Source organism: Amblyomma americanum, chromosome 1 (assembly GCF_052857255.1).
Source record: "Amblyomma americanum isolate KBUSLIRL-KWMA chromosome 1, ASM5285725v1, whole genome shotgun sequence".
In the NCBI taxonomy this organism is placed as follows: domain Eukaryota; kingdom Metazoa; phylum Arthropoda; class Arachnida; order Ixodida; family Ixodidae; genus Amblyomma; species Amblyomma americanum.
In genome coordinates this window covers 497,235,910-497,261,853 of record NC_135497.1, presented here as the reverse complement: position 1 = coordinate 497,261,853, position 25,944 = coordinate 497,235,910, and the positions used below count along the sequence as shown (strand labels likewise).

Sequence of the window (25,944 nt, the reverse complement as noted above, 5' to 3'; positions counted from 1 at the left end):
TTAACATGTGGCTATACCCAATAGCACTGTTTTTGGACAGCCATTCCTGACACATTTCCAATAAAAAAAATAAGAAGCAAGCACTGCACTGTCAAGACATTGAAATATAGGCTGCCTTGCAATCACAACTTGAGCAGTGCACCAAGTCCTGTAGAAATACTTCTGCGTTGCACTGCTCCGAAACATGAAACCATTATGTGCAAGAATGACACTGATGTGTATAGCACATTTTGTTCAGTGTGCAGGACATTTTTAGCACCCATTTCTCCACAATATGTGCAACAGATAACATACATAACACAATATCACAGATCATTATAATTTAGAAGAAGCTGCTATCTGGTGACCAGAGCTCGTGAGGGACACACGTTTGATCACTTGATGAGGTCCTTCGGCTGATGACTGCGACGGTAGTATTGCTAGACACAACACAGCACGATCAATATACAGCTGAAGTCAGTTATGAAATTCTTAGAGTTCATAAAGATGTCAAACTAATTTATCCCTAGTGGTCTATGCGTGATTTCAAGTTCAAACAACAAAACCGAACATGCACAATAAGACAATGGTGTGCTAGAAGTACAGATTACATGAAGCAGGTTCAGACATTCATCACATGATTTGCAGTGCAACCCATGGAAACAGTAGATGACTAGACTATGCCAGATGCATGTTGTATGATAACGAACCCTAATGACCTGGGGCACAGCTGAGACACCAGCTGTTCAAAAGCAATCAAATTTTCACAAAATAGCTCATCTCCGAGTTTATTACACCAAACAAATATTCCTTCAAAATGCCCTCAGCTTAGGGCTCAGTGCTTCCATGCATTGAATGTTTCCAGTGGCTGGGGCTCCCGGCGAGATCCGCCCGCCCGTGCAGGGGACAGTGGTGCCGACTCTCCCTGGCCTGTGGCGCGCTCAGATCTGAACACGTTCCTCGACATAAGTTCATTGATGATGGGCCACGGCTCTTGAATAATTTCAGCTGGCAGCCGCAGCGGGTTCCACGAGTTTTTCAGGTTTTCCTTACGCACGCTCATGGAGGGAAAATTCATCGTAGTCTTTTCGCCGGTCTCTGATGTGGGTGTCTCCGTATCCTTTGCTGTGGTCATCAGAGGCTGCGCCTGAATCACCAAGAGAGAAAGGAAAATGGGGGAGGGTATATTTGTCAAGTTTGTTCCTTTTCAACACACTGTTCCATGTGGCTTCTTCCTGTTCTTCAAAAGCTTAATATCACATGTCAGCAAAGTACAGCCCCACTGGAGAGCTGAGCTTCTCCACTGAGGATGAGTACAGTGCCCATAATTAATGCAATAGCATTTCGGTTGTCTTCTTACAAGAAACGCCTGGTTCCTCCCTAACAAAATTGTCCGTTTGGTCGAAAGGGTCTCTACATCATCAACACTGCCAATTTTGAAAATCTGAGGACCAGAATGCAGTGAAAGCACGTTGTTTCGAACCTCAATAATTCGAACTTTCGGATAATTCGAAGTAATCTACTAGGTCCGCCCAAGCTCCGTACAGATCTGTGTATAAAAAAAAGCCCGTTAATTCGAAAGCGAGTCGGTTCCGCTACGGATAATTCGGATAGTTCGAACTACGCGCCGCCCCGTCTCGGCGGCTTGGCACACAGCACGTGGCCAAAAAAAATCGCCTGCGCGTACTTAGAGGCTGCGCACGTGCTAAACGGGGACAGAAGATGGAGCCAGGTAAAACGGTGGAAGAGTGGGTTAAGCCTAAATGGCGTCGTCACCTGCGCGGCGGGCGGCGGTGTAGGAGGGGGCACGGGTTGGCGACCGCGGTGGCGGCTGCCTACCCTCTTTCCGTGCAGCCTCCAAAACTCGAAACTATCGTATTTACTAGCTTAATGAACCGAGCGCGGATCTTGCCAGCGCGCAAAGCTGTGCCGCCGCCGATAACATCATTTGTTTTTTTATATAATTTGAGGAGAGCTCCTGCAGAGGGGTGGGGGGGAGATGGGGGAAGGGTAGCGCGACGCGGTCGGTGGACTTGGCAGAGCGCCAAGACGTTGTGCACTCTAAGATAAAGCTTAAATATTCGCATTACACACTCGTCACTGTCCTGTTTTTAACCTCGCAGTAAGAAACGCGCGCCTCACCTTCAGGGCCGGTGTTCAGCACGTTAGCGTTATCTCGCCGCCGGCTAGCACAAAATTGCCGGATCTCGTCAAACTGAACGATGCTAAACACTAGCGGCACGAACACGTCTGACCGCGTGCGTTTGTTGATGACGGAAGGACGGACGGAGATATATGAAATCTCGACCCTTCCAAAAAAATCTGTTGGAAACTTTTTTTCCCGTGTAATGAACCCACCCCCCAAACTGATGTCAACTTTTCTGGGAAAAAAGTGGGTCCATTACGCGAGTAAATACGGTAAATACTTGTTAATTCGAGCCCTGTTAATTCGGAAATACGGATAAGTACTGTCGGCGCGGCGCTAGCCAATGCCCATGAAAGGCTATGACTTCAGACGGGCGCTACAAATTACATGCGAAAAACTCTTTTTTTCCTTTGCGAGTGTCGTCCATCCTTCCACCCATCAGTCGCCAGCGGAACCACGCGGTCAGCCGCGATCACGACGCCGGCTTTTGGCATCGTTCGCTGCTTAAGGCGCTTGCTGCTATCGCGCGTTCCAATGATTGAGTGGCAGCAGACGGCGTCCGCCCCAATCACCCATGGCACGATAAGGCGAACATAGCGAAAACGAGGCTTGCGCAACCGGACAAGCGCTGGCACTCTGCCAAGTTCGCTCCCCCCCCCCCCCTATGATAGAGCTAACGTCAAAAGGTCGCTGCGCAGTTTTTTGGCGCACTGCCAAGAAATGCGTTGTGGACCGTGAGGGTGCGAAACGGAGAGAAGCATTAACGACTGACGCTTTTTGTTCGTTCACATTTTTAGGCAAAAATCGGGTGCGGGTGGGTTCCTTATGCGACTGGGTTGACTGGGTTCGTTACCGAGTAAATACGGTACATATGCCGTAATGCAAACGGTTCTTGTCAGTTTTTTCGAGGCCATTCGATAATTCGAACATCGGATAATTCGAACTTTTTTCCCGGTCCCGTGAAGTTTCGAATTAACGAGCTTTTACTAGTACCTTCCATTGGATTTATCATATAAGATTTTACTAATCTAACCCAATGTTAACCTTAATCCATCCACTAACCTACTTTAACGCACCCACTAATCCACCTTAATCCGTTCTCTGGGGTGGGCCTACTTCCAAAATTTGCTGGGCCATATGGCATTTTCTTCACAAATGTGCGTAAGAAGAACACAATTTTTTTTCTGAAGAGCGTTACCTCTTGCTACTTACGTTTGTCAACAACACATCTGTCTGCAATGAAGGTCCAGTTAACAGTCTCCACATGACCACACTACATCACATAACAACACTGGGCACATAGCGCCTCAACTCATACCTATACTTTCGATCAGTCATATACGTGTCAGTATAGCGGCCTTTGAATTGGGAACAACCCCTCCCCCAACGGGAACGCCATTTGCATAAAACTTGGGGGACACCTGTTTGAAGTGGTGTCAAATGGCTTGGCATGTTCCCGAGGATAAAATTACTAGTTGAGATGAAACCCATAATAGGTGCGAGATTCACAACTGCAACCTTTCCGCCCCCAAACGTGCATTCCGAGGACCTTCAGACGGCCATTACGACCGAACCATTTGTCGCAGGGTGTTCCGGATGGTGTCAAACGATTTGTGTCGTGATGCACACGTATGTAAAATTAACCAATACAACGAGGAAATATACCGGCAATGGCGAAGATTGCTGTCAATCGCAATAGTAGTGCAAAATCCAAGAGGTAAGTGGCGCTGCTTGCGTCTTAGAAGAGATGTTTCCGGAAAAGAAACATCCACGGATGTTTGGATTTGGTCTTTTCCACATTTGCTGAGCACACCGATGCAAACACTTGAAGCTCCCGTAGCTACCGATCTTATATCGAATACTGAGGCAGTGTTGGTGGAGTAACTTTTTTTTATATCTATAACTGTACATGGGACACTCTACAGCTAACTAACTACACCAGCATCGTTGAATGTTTGACAGCCACTTAAAAATACAGTCTGTGCCAATTGGTTAGGGACCGAAATGCAGAGGCACTGGCTGCATGACAGCAGCTAACCTGCCCTTATTGTTTCATTACCTCTAATGAAACTGCATACTAACCATTGCAAATGTAACTCCAGCGGAAAAAGAAATATTCGAAAACTTGACTTTAAATGCCGATTCGTAACTGTTCCAAAGCAGAAACAAGTGTTTGGGCTTGATTTAACTGCGGTGGGAACTTTGTTGCAACAAGCGCAGTCCGCGGCAACGGCAGCAGTGTTTGCCGTTTTAGAACGCTAGCACTCAGTGCACAGGTTCTCTAGAAAGGCGTCACAGTTTTCGTGGTCAGAAATTGTCCACAGTGAAACCTGAAAGACTGAGGCTCCAAAGGCTTGGAAGGTATGTGAATGCCATAGCTAGGCTTCAAAGGGAAAGGAATAACGCAAGAAGAAATGGAAAAGTGGAAATCAGTCTTAAAACAGCCCTAGCACTTTCGGTGAAGAAACACCAGCAAAAGCCTCGACCCTCTTATATAATCAGCAACAACTTGGCAGGGAACCTCTGGGTCAACACGCACCCCGCACTCAGAAATGGCCGCCACCACCATGTGAAACAGTGCACACCCTCTAACACTTATAAACACCCAAACAGATCCTGGACAATGGTGGTGAGACAACAACAACACGGTAGCACAACAGGAGTGTTGCCACACGAAGAGGCGCCGAGAAGAGAAGACTCTTAATCCCTCTTTACCACTTCCTTATCACTGAACTGCTTTTGAAGCAATTTTGGAATGTTGGTTGGTTCGGTTGATAGGGGTTTAACGTCCCAAAGCAACTCAGGCAATGAGAGATGCCGTAGTGGTCTCCGAAAATTTCGACCACCTGGGGTTCTTTTACGCACACTGAAGTCGCACAGTACACGGGCCTCCAGAATTTCGCCTCCATCGAAATTCGACCGCCACGGCCGGGATCAAATCCGCGTCTTTCGGGCCGGTGGCCGAGCGCCATAACCACTCAGCCACCACGTCGGCTCACTTTTGGAATGTATAGATGTATGTATATACACAAAATTGAAGCGTCCATAAACATTCGGTTTTCACATTTTGCATTTTAGCATTAAACCACCCATTTGGGGAAACTAGTACCGTTCTGATAGTGGATAACAAACACATTATTTTTGTGCATGTTCTGCGCCAAACTGAGTAATTCAACTATTGGTTCTTTTTTTATGCCACTTCGGGCTACTTTCTTTTGAAAAATGTCATCCGTCACACAAGACCAAAGTACGCCCTTCATGAGGATAAATTTTGTATTTACGTGCCGCAAAGTGGTTTATTTCGCAGTATAATACTAAGAGAATGTTTTCTAGGCATGTATTAGAAAATAATAAGAAAAATCTGGTATTTTATGCTTTTCTTCGTTAGGAGAGATCACTTCCGAAACTTATAACTCCTTTTCTAACTGTATGAAAATTACAAAAGTTTGCGCAAGTGCATTCTATAGTATTATAATATATTAATAAATCAATATTGAAAATGTCATTCAAATCAGACAAGTGCTCCAAATTGTAACTTTTTAGACTCTCAATGACGTAAAAATACTCCCAGACTTTAATGTTCCTTCTCGGAAAAACGAGAGATCAAAAACTTGGTGCCTTTAGCCTCTCTTAAAGAAGAGAATGCGATAGCTTTTGGAAGTTTGTCCACTGCCAAATGTTCCAAACATCCTCCTAAATCTTCGAAGTAGGCCCACCCCAGAAAATGGATTGGCATGGATTAGTGGGTGGATTGATGTGCATTAGTAGGAATTAGTGGTGGAATAATTAATGCATGTTTGTGGGGGTTATTGAAATGAATTCATGTGGATTGTTAGGGATTAATGCGTGGATTAAAGTGGATTAGTTGGGGATTACTGGATGGACCAAGGTGGAAGAGTTGGTCAGATCAGTATAACCACACATGATACCGTATTTACGAGCATAATTTGCACCATCGCATAATTTGCGCACCCTTAACTTATCACCCGGGTTTACGAAAAACATTTTTCACTCGCATATTTTATGCACCGCGCTGCGCTAGGCCACAATCATGCATGCGGGCTCAACCCTATGGCTCTACCCAGTAGCATTCGGCTATTCCGCGTGTGTTGTTCGGAAGGCTTTTTTAATCTTTTGTGTACTGGGCGTTCATGGTGGTGTCAGAGGCCGCTGTTACAATCGCGGCGGCACCAGCGGCATCGCCACTCGGAACGGCCAGCAGCGTTTCCGGGGAGGATAAGCAGCTGGTAGAAGAGCCAACACCGCTGTTTGGCTGATGCATGTGACTCGACTGCCGGCTACGCTTTTCTTGGTGGCTCTGACGGCTTGTGTTTGGTTGTTCGGTCGTGTCTTGCGATGGGATATCACAACTATACGGCAAGTTTCAAACTGCTTGTCAGCGCCTTATCACGGCGCGGAGCGGCGAAGCCAGCGAGAATAACCGCGTGCGCACAAGTTTGCCCATAGACGACAGTCATTGTGTCGGCAAAGTTGTGCGCATGTGGCTATTCTCGCTGGCTTTGCAGCTCCGTGCCGTGATAAGGCGCCGACAAGCAGTTTGGTCGACGCTCACGCGGTACAGTTAAAGAATTGTGTGGTGTGATAATTGATTAATTGATTCGCGCTTGCTATCCAGGACGAAGTTGCGTAAGCAAGCTTACGGAATCTGGAACTACCGAACAATTAGCTGGGCCTCAAGCGATGACGCTGTTTTAGCGTTTTATTCAGCTTCATGCATGCACTTTCATGCCATCCCGCAAAAGGGAGGGGGATGGGGGGGGGGGGGGGGTGCGCGGCTTTTCATTTAGAGTGAACTTTTTTTCGGGGGGCGGCCAGCGTGGGGATCAGGCACTGGTGCTGACGTATACGCAGCAACATACACTATATATTGCCGCGAAGCTTGCTTTTTTTGTCTGATCTTCTTATCGCGGCAGGCACGCCGCATTATCATTTTCTGGGACGCGAGACGCGACCAGAGTTATCTCGATTTTTCCTAGCCTCGCGCAAGTGTGCCTACTATGTTCTGGAACTTTCCTTGCCGCCTTTAAAATTGAGCACGGCTAAGAGCGGCGGGCATTCTGTTAGTCGACGACCGCCGAGCACGTTCGCTGCTATCGCCGCCGCTGAGTTTTCAGAGCTGTTCTTAGTGGGCGTAAGCCAGCCTATTAAAGTATTCTCTTACGAGCTGCTCTGTGCCTTCCTCAAGACCGGATCCCAGTCGGTGCTACGTGACCCCGGCGGAGTTCCCGTCACCACCTCGTGACATCTGGTGGAGGTGCGGGGTACATGCACCCAACCCAACCTGGAAGATCCACCGTAGAGAACGAGAGGCAAGAAGATCCCGAGGTACGACACAGCCGCCGTCTTCAAGGCCTGCAAGCTCAGCACGGATTACTACCGGATCCTACTCGACAACGACAACAAGCTCCAGCGCCCACCATGACCGAGCCAGCGACGTCCACCCCTGTCATGCTCCACCAGCCACGGGTGCGTCCAACCTTCCACGGCTACCCTGGCGACGACCCGGAAGATTGGATAGACAACTTTGAGCGCGTGGCTACATTTAACAGGTGGGAAGAAGACATGACGCTCCGCTATGTTTTCTTTTCCCTTGACGGTCCTGCAAGAACGTGGTACGAAAACCACGAGACTACCTTGAAGACCTGGAAATTATTCAAGTCTGAAGTCGTGAAGGCGTTTACCAACATTCTCCGGAAGGAAAAGGCGCAGATGCTGCTGGACTCACGGATGCAGCACCCAAACGAAACTGTCAGCATGTACGTCGAAGAAATGCAGCGTCTTTTCCGCCGAGCTGACCCGAATATGACGGAGGAGAAGAAAACCGGATATCTAATGCGGGGCGTAAAGGAGTCTCTTTTCGCTGGCCTCGTACGAAATCCGCCCAACACGGTCGCCGAATTCGCCGAAGAAGCGTCAGTGATTGAGAAGACCCTGGACGCCCGCACAAGGCAGTACAACCGACCACCGCAGGTCTGCTCCAGCTTTCCGGACACGACGACTACAACCAGCGACTTGCGGGAGATCATCCGTGAAATCGCCCGCGAAGAACTACGCCGGCTGCTGCCATCGTCTTCACAACCTCAAGTAGCGAGCCTGACGGAAGTCGTCCGTGAAGAAGTGCGGCATGCGCTTGGCTCCCCTTCTGCGACGACTGAACCTCAAGCTCCAGCCATGAGTTACGTCGCTGCAGTACGCAAGCCCGCGCCTCGACGTGCCACCCCAAGCCCTATTCGACGTGAGCCAGCAGTGCTGGACCGCCGCCCTCCGGGCCCCGCCCACCCGACCTACGAACAACGTTCGGGCCCAAGGAAATGCGACACCTGGAGAACCCGTGACAACCGTCCGCTGTGCTTCCACTGCGGTGAAGCCGGTCACGTCCTGCGTCACTGCCCGTTCCGACGCATCGGTCTTCGCGAATTCGCCGTTGACGCACCACCACCATGCTTCGGCCAACATCCACAAGAAATCGAGGACTACCTGCGCCGCGACGAATACGTGTCGAGCCGATTTTCCCGCTCACCCTCGCCGCGAGCCTCGCGCTTCATGTCGCCCTGCCACAGCTACGCAGCGGCTGTGCGAGGAAGGTCCCCCAGCCCCCGTAGGGGAAACTGAAAACAGCAACCTTAGGAGGTCAGGTTGCTTCCCGGCAAAAAAACGAAGACCCTCCAACGACGAGAACTCACGGCGACGCCGCACCGGCGACGACACGACGCAGCTTAGAGACCCCCAGGCCACCGACATCGACAAGCCCCTGCAGCCGCAGTCGCAATCATCGACCAAGCCGTGACCCGACGCCGAAAGTTACGTGCAACGCAAGAGCAAGGACTTCCGATCTAGAGGTGACTGTCGACGGCCGAAACGTTACTGCTCTAATCGACACGGGAGCTGACTATTCCGTGCTGAGTGGTTCCTTCGCCGACCGGATCAAGAAAGTGACGACGACTTGGGATGGCCCGCAGATACGCACAGCAGGCGGACACCTCATCACGCCATCAGGAAGGTGCACTGCGAGACTGACTGTCAACGGACACACATATCCGACAGTATTCGTCGTACTTCAGAAATGTTCCCGTGACGTCATTCTGGGGATGGACTTCTTGACACAGCACCGCGCAGTCATCGACCTCAAGTCCAAGTCCATCACGCTTTCGACGGACGAAGCTTTACCTCCGAAAACGACCCCAGAGCAGTCAAAGGCCCTCAGTGTTCTCGATGAAGAACTAACCATACCACCCCGGTCCAGCGTCATCGTCCCCGTCTGTGCAAGAAATTTCGAAGACGCAGAAGGCATCATCGAGGGAAACACGCAGTTGCTCTTAGACAGACGACTTGGCGTCGCAAGAGGCATCGCTCATTTGCGGCATGGAAAAGCCGAAGTACTGGTCACGAACTTCAGGAAGAATACCGACACCTCAACAGAGGCACTACAGTTGCGTTCTTGGACGAAGCAACTGATTTACTGGACGCCTTCATCATCTCCGACGAACCTGCAAATGACAGCCTAAAGCAAGACCATGCTCCCACGTTCGCCATCAACCCAGCATTACCCCGGGACCGACAAGAGAAAATCACCCTTCTTCTTCAAAGTTACAGCGAATGTTTCGCCTCGTCATCAAAGGTGCGACAAACGACGATAGGCAAACATCGAATTATAACCGACGAACACACCAGACCTCTCCGCCAAAGCCCTTACCGTGTGTCGCCGCGAGAACGACAGGCCATCCGGGACCAAGTAGAGGAAATGCTTCGCGACGACGTCATCCAACCTTCGAAGAGCCCATGGGCGGCACCGGTCGTTCTAGTGAGAAAGAAAGACGGTGCTCTTCGATTCTGCGTCGATTATCGGCGACTGAACAAGATTACGAAAAAAGACGTCTACCCCCTCCCGAGGATCGACGACACTCTGGACAGGCTCTGCCACGCCAAGTATTTCTCGTCGATGGATCTCAAGAGTGGATATTGGCAGATTGAAGTCGACGAAAGAGACCGGGAAAAGACTGCCTTCATCACACCGGACGGACTGTACGAGTTCAAAGTCATGCCATTTGGGCTTTGCACCGCACCCGCAACTTTCCAAAGGGTAATGGACACAGTGTTGGCAGGCCTCAAGTGGCAAACCTGTCTCGTCTATCTAGACGACGTTGTAGTCTTCGCAGCGAGCTTCGAGGAACACCTCCGGAGGCTGACGGCAGTACTCGACGCAATCAAGTTATCCGGACTTACCCTGAAGCCTGAAAAGTGCCGGTTTGCCTACCATGAACTATTGTTTCTCGGCCACATCATCAGCAAGGACGGCGTGCGCCCCGACCCGCAGAAGACAGCCGCCATTGCCAATTTCCCGCAGCCTCATGACAAGAAGGCGGTCCGCAGATTTCTGGGATTGTGTGCTTATTACAGACGCTTTGTGAGGAATTTTTCGCGCGTCGCGGAACCTCTGACCAAGCTCTCCAAGGCAGACGTACCATTCACATGGAATTCGGCACAAGCGGAAGCCTTCAACGAACTTCAGCGTCTCCTGCAGTCTCCACCGGTGCTAGGCCACTTTGACGAAAACGCCGAGACAGAAATCCATACCGACGCAAGCAGCTTTGGTCTAGGCGCCGTGCTCGTCCAGAAAAACGCAGGAGTCGAAAAAGTAATAGCATATGCAAGTCGTTCATTGTCGAAAGCAGAAGCGAACTATTCGACCACTGAAAAGGAGTGCCTTGCGATCGTCTGGGTTACATCGAAGTTCCGTCCCTACTTGTATGGACGCCCGTTCAAGGTTGTGAGCGACCACCATGCATTGTGCTGGCTGGCTAACTTGAAGGACCCCTCTGGCCGTCTCGCTCGATGGAGCTTGCGCCTCCAAGAATTCGACGTCACGGTGGTCTACAAGTCTGGGCGAAAGCACTCCAACGCTGACTGCCTGTCACGAGCCCCTGTCGACACGCCGCCAAAAGACGATGACGACGACGCTTTCCTTGGACTGCTAAGTTTCAGCGACTTCGCACGACCGCAGCAATCTGATCCTGACCTACAGCGCCTGCACGAGTATCTTGAGGGGAAGTCTCCTTCACCTCCTGCCCTCTTCAGGCGTGGACTATCGTCCTACTGTCTGCAACAGGGAATCGTCGTGAAGAAGAATTTCTCACCGAACAAGGCCGCCTACCTTCTCGTCGTCCCGAAGAGCCTTCGGGAGGAAATTCTGCAGGCTTCGCATGACGAACCAATGGCTGGCCACCTCGGGTTTACTCGCACCCTCCGCCGAATCCAAGAGAGATATTACTGGCCTCGCCTATCCTCCCATGTCGCGCACTACGTTAAGAGTTGTCGTGAATGCCAACGCCGGAAAACGCCACCGAAAAGACCAGCAGGGTTCCTGCAGCCGATTCGACCGCCATCAAGACCTTTCCAGGAGGTCGGTATGGACCTACTTGGCCCCTTCCCAACATCAACGACGGGCAACAAGTGGATTATTGTGGCGACCGATTATCTCACCAGGTACGCCGAAGCAAAGGCCCTCCCGAACGGCACAGCAGCAGAAGTCGCCAAATTCTTCGTCGAATCCATTCTTTTACGACACGGTGCCCCCAAAATACTGATAACAGAGAAAAAGTATGTTGGGGCAGCCAGAAAAAGAATGTAAACCAATATGCCCCTACCTGTGCCACTGAGTATAACAGGCTTACTGATAACAGACAGGGGGACAGCGATCACGGCGGAGCTAACCCAGGCCATTCTGCAGCACAGCCATACAAGTCACCGGAGAACAACTGCGTACCATCCGCAGACAAACGGGCTTACAGAACGCCTCAACAAGACCATCGCCGATATGCTTTCTATGTACATAGACGCAGAACACAAGGCATGGGACGTCATTCTTCCCTATGTGGTGTTCGCCTACAACACCGCTGTGCAAGAGACCACCCAAATGACACCATTTAGTCTCGTCCACGGGAGGGAGGCCACGACCACACTCGACGCCATGCTGCCCGACGTTACCGACGAAAGTAACCTCGACGTCGCCGCCTACCTGCAGCGCGCAGAACAAGCTCGACGACTTGCCCGTGAGAGAATACAAGACCAGCAGCGCACCGACGCCCGACGCTACAATCTTCGAAGACGCGCAGTGCAATACAAGCCAGGCGATAGAGTTTGGGTTTGGACGCCGATTCGCCGCCGCGGACTGAGTGAAAAACTTCTGCGCCGCTATTTCGGCCCGTACAGGATTCTTCGCAGACTGGGTAATCTGGACTATGAAGTCGTCCCTGACGGAGTTACAGCATCCCAGAGACGCCGCACACGCTCAGTTGTCCACGTCGCCCGTCAAAAGCCTTACTATTCGCGCTAATGACTCTTTGTGTTTACATTATGAGTATTTATTTTGTATGCTCTGCATCTTTATGTCCGTTATCCCTGTTTTTAAGCATCGGGTCGATGCTTCTTTAAGGGGGGAGTAATGCCGCGAAGCTTGCTTTTTGTCTGATCTTCTTATCGCAGCAGGCACACCGCATTATCACTGTTTTGGGACGCGAGACGCGACCAGAGTTATCTCGATTTTTCCTAGCCTCGCGCAAGTGTGCCTACTATGTTCTGGAACTTTCCTTGCCGCCTTTAAAATCGAGCGCGGCTAAGAGCGGCGGGCATTCTGTTAGTCGACGACCGCTGAGCACGTTCGCTGCTATCGCCGCCGCTGAGTTTTCAGAGCTGTTCTTAGTGGGCGTAAGCCAGCATATTAAAGTATTCTCTTACGAGCTGCTCTGTGCCTTCTTCAAGACCGGACCCCAGTCGGTGCTACGTGACCCCGGCGGAGTTCCCGTCACCACCTCGTGACAATATTGCACGTTATTGCACGTTATGACCTTTGTGGAGTTTTTTAAGTCGCGCTCGCAAAATTCCCGCGTAATTTGCACACCCCCTTTATCGAGCCCTAATTTCTGAATAAAGAGTGCACAAATTATGCGCGTAAATACGGTAATCCAATGGAAGGTACTTGAACCTTCTAGTCCTCGGATTTTCAAATTTGGCAGTGCTAAAGACACCATGACCTTCTCGACCATCAATTCGTTAGAAACCGGATGGCGTTTGCACCTCCAGCTGCCGAACTGTGTTGTGTACGCCACACGAACGCGGCTCAGCGACCGCAGCACAAAGCAAACCTGAACGGCTAGCGCCAAAGCATCAGCAGTGCCGTGGACTGCACGGGCGAGTGTTCAGGCAACAAAAACCTGCTACGGCATGCACCAGAGCACGGGTTCCACCAGTCTCGTGCACTTGCCTTTTCTCTTTTCCATTGTTTCACAGCTCTAGTAAATTTGCAGTGTGTTGTACTCACTATGGGCAGACTTTTACCAACGAGGAGCAATGTCAGCCAAGGACTCTTAGCTCAAATTACTGTATTTATACGATTGTAAGTCGACTCGTATGTAAGTCGATCCCCCCAAATCGCATGTCGGAAAAAAAAATGTTGACGCGAATGTAATCGACCCATTGCATGTCCGAAGACAAAAACTCCGGTGGAAGTACTCAAACAAGAAAATCTATTGCATGGATAGGCTATTCATCCTCACTTAAGTCATCTTCAGTAGTACTGCTGTCTTCGTCGCCGCTGCGGTCCCCCAGCACATCGTTCTCCATGGAAAGCCCGCACTTCCTAAATGACTGCATCACGACATTGCGTGGTACGGCCGCACAAGTGGAAATCACCCGCCCGCACACAGCCACCAGGGAGGCTCTCTTCACGCGCGCCGTTGGCGTAAATCCCCACCCTTCCGCCACCAGCCACTCGTTATACTCACGCCGGAGCAAGCCCTTGAATCGCTTGTTAATGCCAACGTCTAGCGGCTGCAGCTGCCCAGTCAGACCGCCGGGAATCACCAGCATATCTGTATGTTCTTTTCGGAGCTCTGCCTTCACTTTCGCGGTGAGGTGGCCGCGAAATGAGTCCAGCACAAAGGTTCGGATTGCAATCTATGAGGGATGCCTCTGGCCTCAAAAGCCACACCTGACGGTACCAATCAATAACTAATACCCCTGCCACACGGCAAATTTAATGTCATTTCCATCGAATGACATTCGTTCAAAACGACATTAGTTTGCTGCCACACGAGAAAATATAATGACATTCGATGAAAACGACATTAGGAATCGAATGAGTTTGGGGAACTCATTCGCCAGCAAACTCCGAGCTAATGTGTTCCCTCGACACCAGAGACTTGGTGAGAATATGCACCGAACATAAATTTCAAACGTGACACAAGCATTATAATATTTCAACACCCGTATAATTCTGTGGTCGTTCATTTATTTATATAATAATACCGAATAGCACCAGAAAAAATAAAACTCACTCTAGCTACCAGCCAACCGGAATGGACGAGCAGGCATGTTTTTTGGCTTTTTTGTGTAGCGTGGCCCAAAGCCAACCGTAGCCAGCCCATGAGCCAGCGGCAGTCGCGTGCGTTGTGTTGCCAGAGTCCGGAGTGCTGGCTGTGTCAATTGCTGCGGTAGTTGTGCGCTCGGAGTTGTTTGTTATTTATTCTTGCTGGATCCGCTAATCTGCCTTTGTACAGGGCCAGCCTGCTGCGTCTTTGTGCTCGCAAGCATAGACTCGCAGCGATCGCATTCCGCTGCCGCGAATCCATTGCACAAAGCGACGTAGTGACGTCCGCCATTTGTCTGTCGCCGCTGGCTGAACTTTGGCTTGGCTTGGACTCCTGGTGGATAGCAGTGATCAACGCGTTATTGAAACGAGGATTAAAATTTTGAAATCGGTTTCCATTCGCAAAACAATACTTTTCGAAACATATTGAAGCATAGATCGAAATGTTTTTATGCTGCACTTTTTCTCCATCGCAATCGCCATCGTTTGCAAATGGCATTACTTTTTGCCGTGTAGCAGCACGCAGAATAAATGACATTAAGTCGAACAAATATCATTCGATGGGAATGACATTAGATTTGCCGTGTGGCAGGGGTATAAGTCGTCCGTCATAAAGCCTTTTTCATTCATTCGCACAATCACACCTATCGGGAACATTTCCTTTCGCATAGCTTTTCTTTTGAAGACTATGTACGGTCGGAGCTTTGTGCCATCTGCCTAGCATGATAGCATAACAGTGAACCGAAGTTTCTCATTTCGTCTCGAGAAAAGCTTAACTTCGTGAGCTCTTCTCACGCTCACTGTTGTCTTGCTCGTCATGTCGAAGTAAACGGGAGACCGGTCCGCATTGCCGATTTGGCCGAGCAGGTATCGCCGCGAGTCGCGTAGCTTGAGGTAGTGCCTATGGAAGGCGAGAACTTTCTCCTCGTAAGCAGCAAGCAGCTTCTGGCATACACTAGTACGCCGAGGAAGAGGGAAGCCAGCCCTCTTCATAAATTTCGAAGCCCAAACCCTGCTACATTTGAAGTCTTTTCGGGATATCCCAGCTTCAGCAGCGAAGAACCGGGCTTGTTGCATGATTATTTCGAATCTCACTAGAAGCTGCCGATCACTTATTTAGGTAACACACGCTGCAAGCTTGACCTCCAGCTCCAGAAAGCGTCCGGACTTCGGCCCGCGGAAACCTCTTCGCTTGGAGTCACAGTCCAAAATTCTGTCTCCCTGCTTCCGCCACTCCCACACCAACCGTTCAGAAAAGTCGAACTTCCGGCCCGGCACGCAGTTGTTGGTTTCTTCGGAGCAAATGATGGCCTCCCTGTTGAACCTTGCACTGACTGAGCGCTGAATGCTTTTCGAACAGGTCGAGTTCATGGCAAAGCACATGGCCGGCAGTCGAGTCAAATGCACAAACTCCAAGCACCACCAAACAAAAAGTGATCAGTGTCGGGGCGTTAGCTCTTCCAGCAAACATTGGCATTCCCCAGAACCGCCGCCGTTATGCCGCCATATTACACAACCAACTGAAATAGCAGCTCTTCCATCAGCTAGCGACACTCCCGGGTGCTGGCGCAGACTCCGCGATTCGAACAGCGACCCTTGCTTAACTATCCTTACTCCTGCGAATGAGATGACATGAAATTGGTTTTTGGGCCGCGGCGGCTGCGTTTTTATGGAGGAAAAACGCTAAGGCGCTCGTGTGCTGTGCGATGTCAGTGCACGTTAAAGATCCCCAGGTGGTCGAAATTATTCCGGAGCCCTCCACTACGGCACCTCTTCTTCCTTTCTTCTTTCACTCCCTCCTTTATCCCTTCCCTTACGGCGTGGTTCAGGTGTCCAACAATATATGAAACAGATACTGCGCCATTTCCTTTCCCCCCAAAACCAATTATTATTATTAAAGGAAATGGCGCAGTATCTGTCTCAAATCTCCGCGGAAACCCACCCAGCCATAAGGGAAGGAATAAAGGAGAGACTGAAAGAAGAAAGGAATCAAGAGGTACCGTAGTGGAGGGCTCCGGAATTATTCTGACCACCTGGGGACCCGCCTTCGCGTTTCGCCTCCATCAAAACGCTGCCGCCGCGGCCAGGTTCTAAACAGGGTACCCTGATCAGTAGCCGAGCGCCCTAACCCCTGAACAACTGCGGTGGGTAATGGTGTGCGTAGTAAAAGTAAAAAATGAAAAATCCTTGCCGAAAAGCCCGCGGAATACCTGAATGCTACGCTTGGAGCCGTAGAGCAAACAAAAACTTGTAACCTCGCAGTAGCATCCATGATAACCGTTTTTCTTGCTTTTATTAGCATTTGCAGGTTTCGTTTAGATTGTAAGTCGCCCCCCCCCCCACACACACACTTCGGAATCTCAAATTTCAAAAAAAAAGGTCGACTTACAGTTGTGTAAATACGGTAACCGCTGCGGATGCAGACTCGTTAGAATTATCGGAAGTTCTCCCCCACTGAAATACACAGGACTATGCCAAGACCTGGGCATCAGTTCGAATAAAAATAGTGCATTAACGATCTTTTACTGCTTTTACACAATTTTAAGTCGAATCAAACGTAAGTCCACAACCCATATCTCATATCAGAAAAATGACTTGGTGGTCACTTAAGCTCCGTCCTTAACAGTAGAACGCAATAGCATTATGCGGCTGCCACCGCTTATCGTTAACCGCTATCAGCTGCCCTATCCAGGCGTGCCCATGGACACATTCCAAACCGAAAATGTCACTGGACTACTCGTCCACATATCGTGATTGCTGCTGCGGTCCCACAGCAGATCGTTCTAATGTCATGCTCCAGCGAAATCCTGCACTTCGCAAACATCTGCACCATGAAAGCACGTGGAACAGCTGAAAATTTCGCCTCCCTGTAGACGCCACACCTCTATCATCCGTTCAGAGACGTCGAACTTGCGGCCTGGCGTGGAGTTGTTCATTTCTTACGCGCAAAGAATAACATCCATATTGAATGCAGCCATGAACGAGAGGCGGACGCTTATCTGACCCGGAAAACAAATGTAAGTCGAACGATGGCACGGTGGCGAGAAGCCAAAACAAGAGGGACGATGCACCTAGGGGGATGCCAACTTGCCACATATCAACAGCAAAAAAATCGGCCACCATACGCGGGGAGAGGGAGAGAGAGGCCCGCAGCAAAAGTGCAGCCCTGCTGAAGCATCCCTGATACCTCGTTTGTCTCGCCTTTATTTATGGTGGCATGCTTTTGCTTCTAAAGTAAATCAACCACCCCCACCCCCCACCCACCCCACTTAGGATTTTCATAATTTTAAATATAGGTCTACCTACAATCGTGTAAAAACGGTAGCTGCATCCAAGAAACGCAAGACACCGAGGCTTACAAATTTTGCATGACAATGAGGTCACATTAAAGGGGCACTAAAAGGAAACAATAAGTCAAACTAGACTGAAGGATTACCCTTTGGTAACTCTATTGACAATTCTGCACAACCAGATTATTTTGTAGGGAAAAAAATATCTTAAAGACCTCAATTTCACCTTTGCTGTCTCGTCCATGAAAACTGGGGCTTCCTACGTTCTGTGGATTAAATAAAAAAAGCACCTCTTGGTGAATCAGGGGGGCCACCAATGGAGAGCACCACCGCTAGAGCGAGCAGAAACGCGGCTGGAAGCGATGGCATGGTGGCGAGAAGCCAAAACAAGAGGGACCATGCTCATACTCGCTCATGCTCATAATGGCTTATACTCGCGGCCATCAGCCTGTCAGTCTGATGTCACGCTCTTGCACCATTGGTAGTTCACTGCGCATGCGCAAGGTGGCGCCACCTGCGCACACGGTGCGCCCACGCCAGACGCCTTGCAGCTGTCGACCGGGGTGCCGCGCAACATCCCTCCTAGACGCTCGCGTCAATGGAGTCCCAGAATGCGGGCAAACGCAAGCACACTACTCCCCCAGCTACACAGCGACAGAAGACCAATGAGCGAATGCGTTGGCATCGGCTTAATGCTTCGTTCCGTCCATCTGTCCCTTTGCGAAATCTATCACACTATAGCCATCAATCAAATGACATCAACTCCATAAGAAAAAGATCCTTGCACACGACGGGATTTGACCCACCATCCTTCTGTTCCGCAGCCGAGCGTGCTATCGATTACGCTACTTCCTGCAATCGCATATGTAGTAAAAACTGTGTACTTAACACCTTAACTACACATCAGTGACACAAGCAGCAACACCGCGATAAAGGCTTTTGCCGCACCGCACTTTAGGTCAACAAAGGGCCCTGAAGGGAATGAATTTTTTTTCACAAAAAAAAACAATTTTTTTTATTTTCACAAAAAAAAAGAAAAATCTAGCCAGAACTAACTGCAACTCGACCACTCCTATAGAAATGTGCAGAGACTCACGGCTGCCAAGGCTAGTTGCTGCTTCAGAACCTCACTTTCCTCCTTTAAATTGAGCGAGGCCACAACGGTGGTGAGGGTGCCGAGCAGGCGGCGCACCACAAACTGCTCGCAGGGACCCAAGGCAGCTGGCATCTTGTTCTCCATGACATCCTGTAGCATCTGGTAGATATCCTCGAAGTGGGGGAGCTCCGGACCATAATCCTCCATGGGATCGGCGAAGGGCTGCCGCTGGCACGATTCCACCACCTGCACAAAGACAGCATGCAAAGAAGGGACCAATGCAGGCAAGCCGACAGAGGGTGAATGCAGGCCTTCCAATGCTGACACATTACTGCCACCTCTCTGGAATGACGATTTGATTCTAATGGCACAATGGCAGCTTGGTCATAGAGCACTACCTTGGGAGTGCACAAAACGGGCGTCAATAGAGAGTAAGACACACCCACAAAGAAAATGACAGCTCATTAAGCCTGTGTCACACTGCGGAAACACAAAAGTGACATCGGCAAAACACTTTCGCCAGCGAGCCATTAGCAAGTTTCTGAACCAACTCATTCCCTAACATGTCACACTACACAAGCAGCAGAGAAACAAGACAGGCTGCTGTAGTATTGCCTCAGTATGACAGCTTTCGGGAACCAGCACTAGGAACAAACAACGTTCGTAGACACTGTTTGGCCTGCTCTCCGGCTGGGCAAATTTTCTGGCACCAACGCACCAGCCAAAGCACGCACTTTGTGGTGACTGACCACTTTCGTGCCTTTCCCGATTGCAAGCATTGTTTGCAAAGCATTTCCTTTCGCCGCGTTGTTGTCTGCCGCGGTGCAGCATCTTGCAGGTATGCAAATTTCCGTGGTGCAGCATCTAGCAGGCATGCAAATTGCCGCGGTACAGCATCTTGCAGGCATGCAAATGCCGGCAGGCAGACTACTGTCAGCGACACCGCCAGATGGCTGGCTGCCATGCCTCGATACTGCCCACGCCTCCGCAGGAGCCACTGTCGAGAAGCGCCACCCTGTCCCCATCCCATTCTTGTGTGCAAATTACCATACGCTCCTGACGAGCGTGGCTTTCCACAAAGCCGCTTTCTCTCTGGCGCGGCCCCTCTCTGCCTGTAGCGACGGTTCCGTCTTCTGTGGTTTTAACGGCGCCAGCCAGCAACAAATCGGCATGGATGTCGGCAGATAAGTCTGCAAAGTGCTCGTGAAAATATGCTGCTGTCATTTTCACCCCAGAGAGCTAACGCAATGGTCGACACTGTATACAAGAGACCGACACGTGCGGTTGCCATGAAACAACTGCCGTTAATTGCCCGCTCACCGGAAGTGCCCGAGCACGTTGCCAGACTGGCTGGCGTGCACCGTACAGTTTTAGCGGTCACCGATACATCCTCTTTTCTTTAAACATTGAGAAGGTGACTACAGAGTAAGTCCTTCACAATAGGGAGCGGGTGATATGCAGGACGGGCCGCCTTAATCCTGGCGGGCCAACCGGCGGGGAGGCCTTCTGAGTCTTGAGGACCGTCTTAGTTCTGCACCAACCACTCTAGTCGGTCCAGAGGATGTAGTGTGTTCTGTAGCAGTCTCTGCTGCTCCCCCTTGAGGTTGCACCGCTGGCCGCTCTCCTGTTTGTTGCTTGGGCGACACGCTTGGTTCGGTTGCCCCCAACGCTCCAGCTGGTCTAGGGGGTGTGAGAGGAACGAACTCCGCGGAACCCCTTTCTTCTGCTGCTGGCGAGGATGCTGTAGGCGGTCTTAGTAGTCTAGGTGGTGTACACAGCTCCCTTGCTGGGGCTGTTGATCTTGCACTGGATAACGGAGTGTCAACACACATGAGGGCCTGTTGGGGTCTTGTCGCTCTCTGCAACACTGGGTGACTTTCCACGTCTCCAGCGCTGCGTCCTGTAGGATGAAGCTGTTGTGATGTTGGTTTGCAAATCTCTCTCGTTTTTCGCAAGTCTTGACGGTTCCTTCTAAATTCGCTTCCATCCTCTGTTATTACTCTTTATGATCGGGGGGCCACAAGATCTAAAACTATAGCTTTTGTGCCCCACTTGCTTCCAGACCTAATCCGAACGCTGTCTCCAGGCTGTAATGGCGGGAGCTGCTGTCCTTTGTTCGTATCCTGCTTATGTTTTCGAGGTTTTGAGAGCTGCTGAGTTGAATCCGAGCAGGGGTCCGGGAGCGGCGTTCTGCTGTCGCGCCCCATGAGATACTTGGATGGTGAGACACCGTCTTCCAGCGGAGACGCACGATAGTTGAGGAGGCCAAGCCAAAACTCCTCCTTTGATGATCCTGCCTTCTTGAGTAGCCTCTTGATTATTTGTACGCCTTTCTCCGCGAGTCCATTCGATTTCGGATAATAAGGGCTGGAAATGATGTGTTCAAAGTCAAACATCACTGCAAAGTCCTTAAATTCCTTGGCTGTGAATTGGGGACCTCCATCAGTGCAGACCTCGTGGGGGATGCCATAACGTGCAAATATCCGAGATAGTTTGTTTATGACCTCAGTAGTGGTGCCGTTCAACTCCTCCACCTCCGGATAGTTAGAGTAGGCATCGTACACAACAAGGTAATGCTTCCCAGCATGCTCGCATAAGTCGGCTCCCACCCTGTACCATGGGCAACTGGGCGTATCCCGTAACAGCAGAGGTTCAGCAGGCTGTTTGTAAGCATGTATCTGACAGGTCGGACACCGCTCAGCCATTTCTCTTATTTCAGCTGCCATCCTGGGCCAGTACATGAGGCTGCGTGCTCGTGATGTGCATTTCGCTATGCCCAGATGCCCTCGATGCAACCGACAAAGCATTTCTTTCGAAGCTCGGAAGGAATGACAACTTTGGTACCTTTCAACAACACACCTTCAACCACTGACAGTTCACTGGTGTGCGTTTTCCACTCCCCGTTCAAAGACTGTGACGCCTGCAGTTTTGCCATGATTTGCTGCAGCTCCGGGTCCCTAGCCGTGGCATCTTTCAATTTGTCCATTGTTCTCTTGCTCACCCGGTCCTCCAAGACACTTATGGCGTGTATTTCCAAGTCATCTGATAAGTTATCTGACAAGCGTTTCCCTTGCATCCTGGAAAGAGTGTCAGCAATAACCAGTTTCTTCCCAGGGACAAATTGCAACAGGTAGTCGTATTTCAGCAGTCGCAGGAAGAGCCTTTGAAGTCGAGGCGGGATGTCTCCGAGTCCTTTCTTCGAGATAGATATCAATGGACTGTGATCGGTCTCTATAGTGATTCTTCGGCCCAAGACAAACTCATTAAACTTCTCACAGCCAAACACTATTCCAAGGGCTTCCTTTTCAATCTGTGCGTATCTGCGCTCGGTCTCTGTCAGGAACCTTGACGCATAGCCTACAGGCCGCCAGTCGCTACCATGCTGCTGGGAAAGGGCTGCACCCAATGCAAAGGCGGATGCGTCAGTAGACAGCTTTGTAGGTAAAGATGGATCAAATATAGCAAGTACAGGAGCTTGCGTGAGAATTTCGTTTAGACGGGCCCACTCGATGTCGTGCGCTCTAGTCCATTCAAAGACAGAGTCCTCCCGCAACAGACCACGAAGTGATTCTGTCTGACTTGCTAAGTTCGGCAAGTACTTGCTGAAATAGTTGACTGCTCCAAGTAGCCTCTGGACTTCCTTTTTCGTAGCTGGCTTCTGGCAATGGGCTAGGCACTCTACCAGTTCTGGGTTTGGTTTGATGCCTTGTTCACTTATTCTGTCTCCAAGGAAGTCGATCTGTTTCAATCCGAACCTACATTTGTCCCAATTAAGAGTTAGGCCAGCAGCACTGGCCGTTTCCAAGGCTCTGTACAGTCTCTCCTGGTGCTCTTCCCATGAGGCACCCCAAACCAAAATGTCATCGATGTAGATGCGTACCCCTGGTAGACCGTCGAAAATCTCTGTCATTGTCCTTTGAAATATCTCTGGAGCCGATGAAATACCAAAGGGCAGCCTTAGGAACCGGTAACGACCAAATGGACTGCTAAATGTGCAAATTCTCGAGGACATGTCATCAAGCGGGATTTGGTGGAATCCACTATTGGCGTCAAGCGTGCTGAAATATTTCGCTCCTGCCAGTTCACTTTCGATCTCTTCCCTGCGCGGAAGCTGAAAGTGTTCCCTCTTCAAAGCCTCGTTCACTTTTTGGGGTCCATGCAGACGCGAAGTTGGCCGTTCTTCTTTCGAGCAATAACAAGTGGGCTTACCCAGTCAGATGGCTCTCGCACCTTGGCAATGATTCCTGCAGCCTCCAGGCGATCAAGCTCCTCTTTCAGCCGCGATCGAATTGCGTGAGGTACCCGCCGGGCTGGCTCGGCGACTGGACGGGCGCCATCTTGAAGAGTCATGCTGTATTCCCGCTTCAGTTTTCCGATGCCCGTGAACAACTTGGGATACTGCCGGCGAACGCACTCGGACAAAGCCTCATCTTTTTTTACTGCTCTGATTCTGTTGACAAGACCAAACTGCTCACAAGCCTGCAGTCCCAAGATCGCTTGACGGCCCTTCTTCACAACAAAGAATTCCACTAGTCGAGTGTCGGCGCCAATCCGAACCGGGAGGCATACCTTTCCCATGTGCACGATTTCATTCCCGCCGTAGCTGCGTAGTACAGCCCTGGCTGGCTCTGGCTGCTGCTTGGTTCCCAGGGCTTCAAACAGACCGCGCGGCAGCAGGTTGGCCTGCGCGCCGGTGTCGACTTTCAGCCGCACTTCCCGTCCCGAAATACGAGTCGCTACCTCCCAGTAGCGCATCAGCAGCGCTCGCTTTCTTGCATGCTGTAGATACGTGCAGCACGGTAAAGTCGTCGTCGTCGTCCGGCCGCTCGGCAACCTCGTTAACATCCGCTGCTCTTGCTTTGCAGCAAACTGCGAAATGATTCTGCCTTCCGCACCTAGCACATTTTTTCCCATATGCTGGACACTCGCGAGGCCTATGCGAGCGGTTGCAGTAGCCGCATTTCTTTTCTTGGTGTCTCCCTTTGCCGTAACCCAGCGCGTCGTTCCTGTGCTGCTGATGCTTGTTTTTCTCTTCACCCACTGCGTCGACGCTTTTGTCTTCACTCCACACTTTGCTTTGTGCGGCAGTGATTTCCTCAGCCTTTGCCCACTCGACGGCTGTGGTGAGTGTCAAGTCCTTTTTGGCTAGAAGCTTTTCCCTCAACGTCTTACTAGATGTGCCGTACACTATTTGGTCTCGCAGCATCGATTCCCGAAGGTTGTCAAAATTGCAGGTCTTGGATTTCAGTTGCAGGTCTCGATATAATTGCTCGAACGGCTCACCTTCGGCTTGCGTGCGGTTCCGGAACACGTAGCGCTCGAACGTCTCATTGCTCTGAGGTAGGCAGTAGGCTTCAAAAGCTTGCACTAGCTTGTCGTAGTCCTTGTCTTCAGCGGTAAGATCGAAGGTGTTGTAAACATCTATTGCCTCTTGACCGGCGAGGTGAAGCAAAATGGCGGCTTTCTGGGCGTTGCTGCGTTGTCGTCCTGGCTCTGTTGACTCAGTGGCGATGAAGTAGAGCTCTACCCGTTGCTTGAATCGAGTCCAGTTGTCCGCCACATTAGCCCCGACACGTAACGGCTCTGGGGGCGGAAGCTCCGTCATTTTTTTTTTGGCGCGGGAACTGGTCACTTCTGACACCATGTATACAAGAGACCGACACGTGCGGTAGCCATGAAACAACTGCCGTTTATTGCCCGCTCACCGGAAGTGCCCGAGCACGTTGCCAGACTGGCTGGCGTGCACCGTACAGTTTTAGCGGTCACCGATAGTGATGATGCATTTTTCTGGCACAAGGGCATCTGTGGCCAAAGAGCGCCATTGCACAAGGTTGTTTTTTCTACTCAAGGTGGTGTCAAACACCCACTTCCCAAGCATTTCACCCTAAATAAGCCGAGTACCAGGCAGGGGATAGCTCGTACATATTTTTTCACTGGTGGGTACCTGGCAGCACTTGGAATCCAACCTCGCAACTACCGCATGCCAGGCGGATGCTCGAACGACTAGGCCACCACTGCGATGCTTATCTAGATTCCACGAGGTCTGTGCATATTTAGTTTTTTTTAGTTCCTTGCGGTTTCTGGAAATATGTTTTTGTTGCAGTTCTTTCCTCTTATAGGATTATATGCTTTTCAATATAAAATTTATTTGCAGTAAGCACTTGTACCAATGTCATCTTTCTCTAACCATGCATGTTGCATTTCAAAATTCTGCTATGAATATCCACTAACTTGCACAGTTATCTTTCCTTCTATATTTTAACACAGCCATAAGTGTGTATACTGCGAACTGAATGTTGAAAAATGGTGAACTTCAGTCAGCTGAACAGAAACTTAACGGTTCCATGGAACAGTTTTGTTTCCTTTGTCATAATTTACAGCTTAACACAACTGATTAGTAACAGCTAAAATTATTTAAGCTAGAATAATTCAGTAAACATGAGCAATTGCACTTATGGCCAGCCTTCTACTGTCAAAGAGGATATCGTAAAAAAAGTTGTATCTGTTCTGATTCAACTGATGAAGTGAAAATGAAACAACCATTCCTTGCTGTCATGTAGTAAATCGAACCTGACTTTTAACTGGAGCTGCACTTTCCAACTGCTCTTGTTTTTAATTCTGCACACTTGTCGCTTTAGTCAATGCACTGGACATAGCTACAAGGATATCACGAAGCAACAACTGTACGATTGTATACTGTATGACACACAAAATAGTTGTCTCTTGTCATTTTTTAACGATGCGCTTAGCACATTCAAGTTACATATAGCAATGCAATACCAACTATAGGCTCCTTAATTGTTCCTTCACAACAGCAACTTAGTCGATGGTTAATTTGGTGTAAAGGGCCAATATGTCCAATTAACATTATTTGATTTTTCTTAGCCATAACTACCAATGCAAGCTAGATGCATGGACTTAAAGAATTAAATGAAATTGCTGTAACGAACTACCTTGCGTTCTGGTAATAGAATGTCCCTGCTAAACTTTGTTTTTCAAGCAGGGCTGCTTTGTTTCAAAATTGAAACTAATAATCTGAGCAATTTAA

The 25,944-nt window shown here is 50.0% G+C and overlaps 2 protein-coding genes across 2 annotated transcripts; both read right to left on the bottom strand.

Annotated features, from left to right (window-relative positions):
- LOC144105444 (uncharacterized) lies at positions 1-23,478 on the bottom strand. Its single transcript, XM_077638567.1, has 2 exons — positions 18,897-23,478; positions 1-1,126 (listed from the first exon to the last, which is right to left on the bottom strand). Exons 1-2 carry the CDS (start codon positions 19,101-19,103, stop codon positions 815-817), a joined length of 519 nt encoding a protein of 172 aa, XP_077494693.1. The 5' UTR covers positions 19,104-23,478; the 3' UTR covers positions 1-814.
- Positions 23,037-24,540, bottom strand: LOC144127784 (uncharacterized). Its single transcript, XM_077660692.1, has 2 exons — positions 23,938-24,540; positions 23,037-23,579 (listed from the first exon to the last, which is right to left on the bottom strand). The coding sequence occupies exons 1-2, from the start codon at positions 24,538-24,540 to the stop codon at positions 23,037-23,039; spliced, it is 1,146 nt and encodes a 381-aa protein (XP_077516818.1).
- Positions 24,541-25,944: the final 1,404 nt, after the last annotated feature.

What these genes read in the sequence shown, in the direction of transcription:
- LOC144105444 (XM_077638567.1), bottom strand. Translation starts at nt 19,103, where the DNA reads ATGGAGGATTATGGTCCGGAGCTCCCCCACTTCGAGGATATCTACCAG. An exon ending in AGCAACTAGCCTTGGCAGCC is followed by an intron (nt 1,127 to 18,896) that starts GTGAGTCTCTGC and finishes TTGGTGATTCAG; the next exon opens with GCGCAGCCTCTGATGACCAC.
- LOC144127784 (XM_077660692.1), bottom strand. Translation starts at nt 24,540, where the DNA reads ATGGTGTCAGAAGTGACCAGTTCCCGCGCCAAAAAAAAAATGACGGAG. An exon ending in AAGACAAAAGCGTCGACGCA is followed by an intron (nt 23,580 to 23,937) that starts GTGGGTGAAGAG and finishes ACCGGCGCGCAG; the next exon opens with GCCAACCTGCTGCCGCGCGG.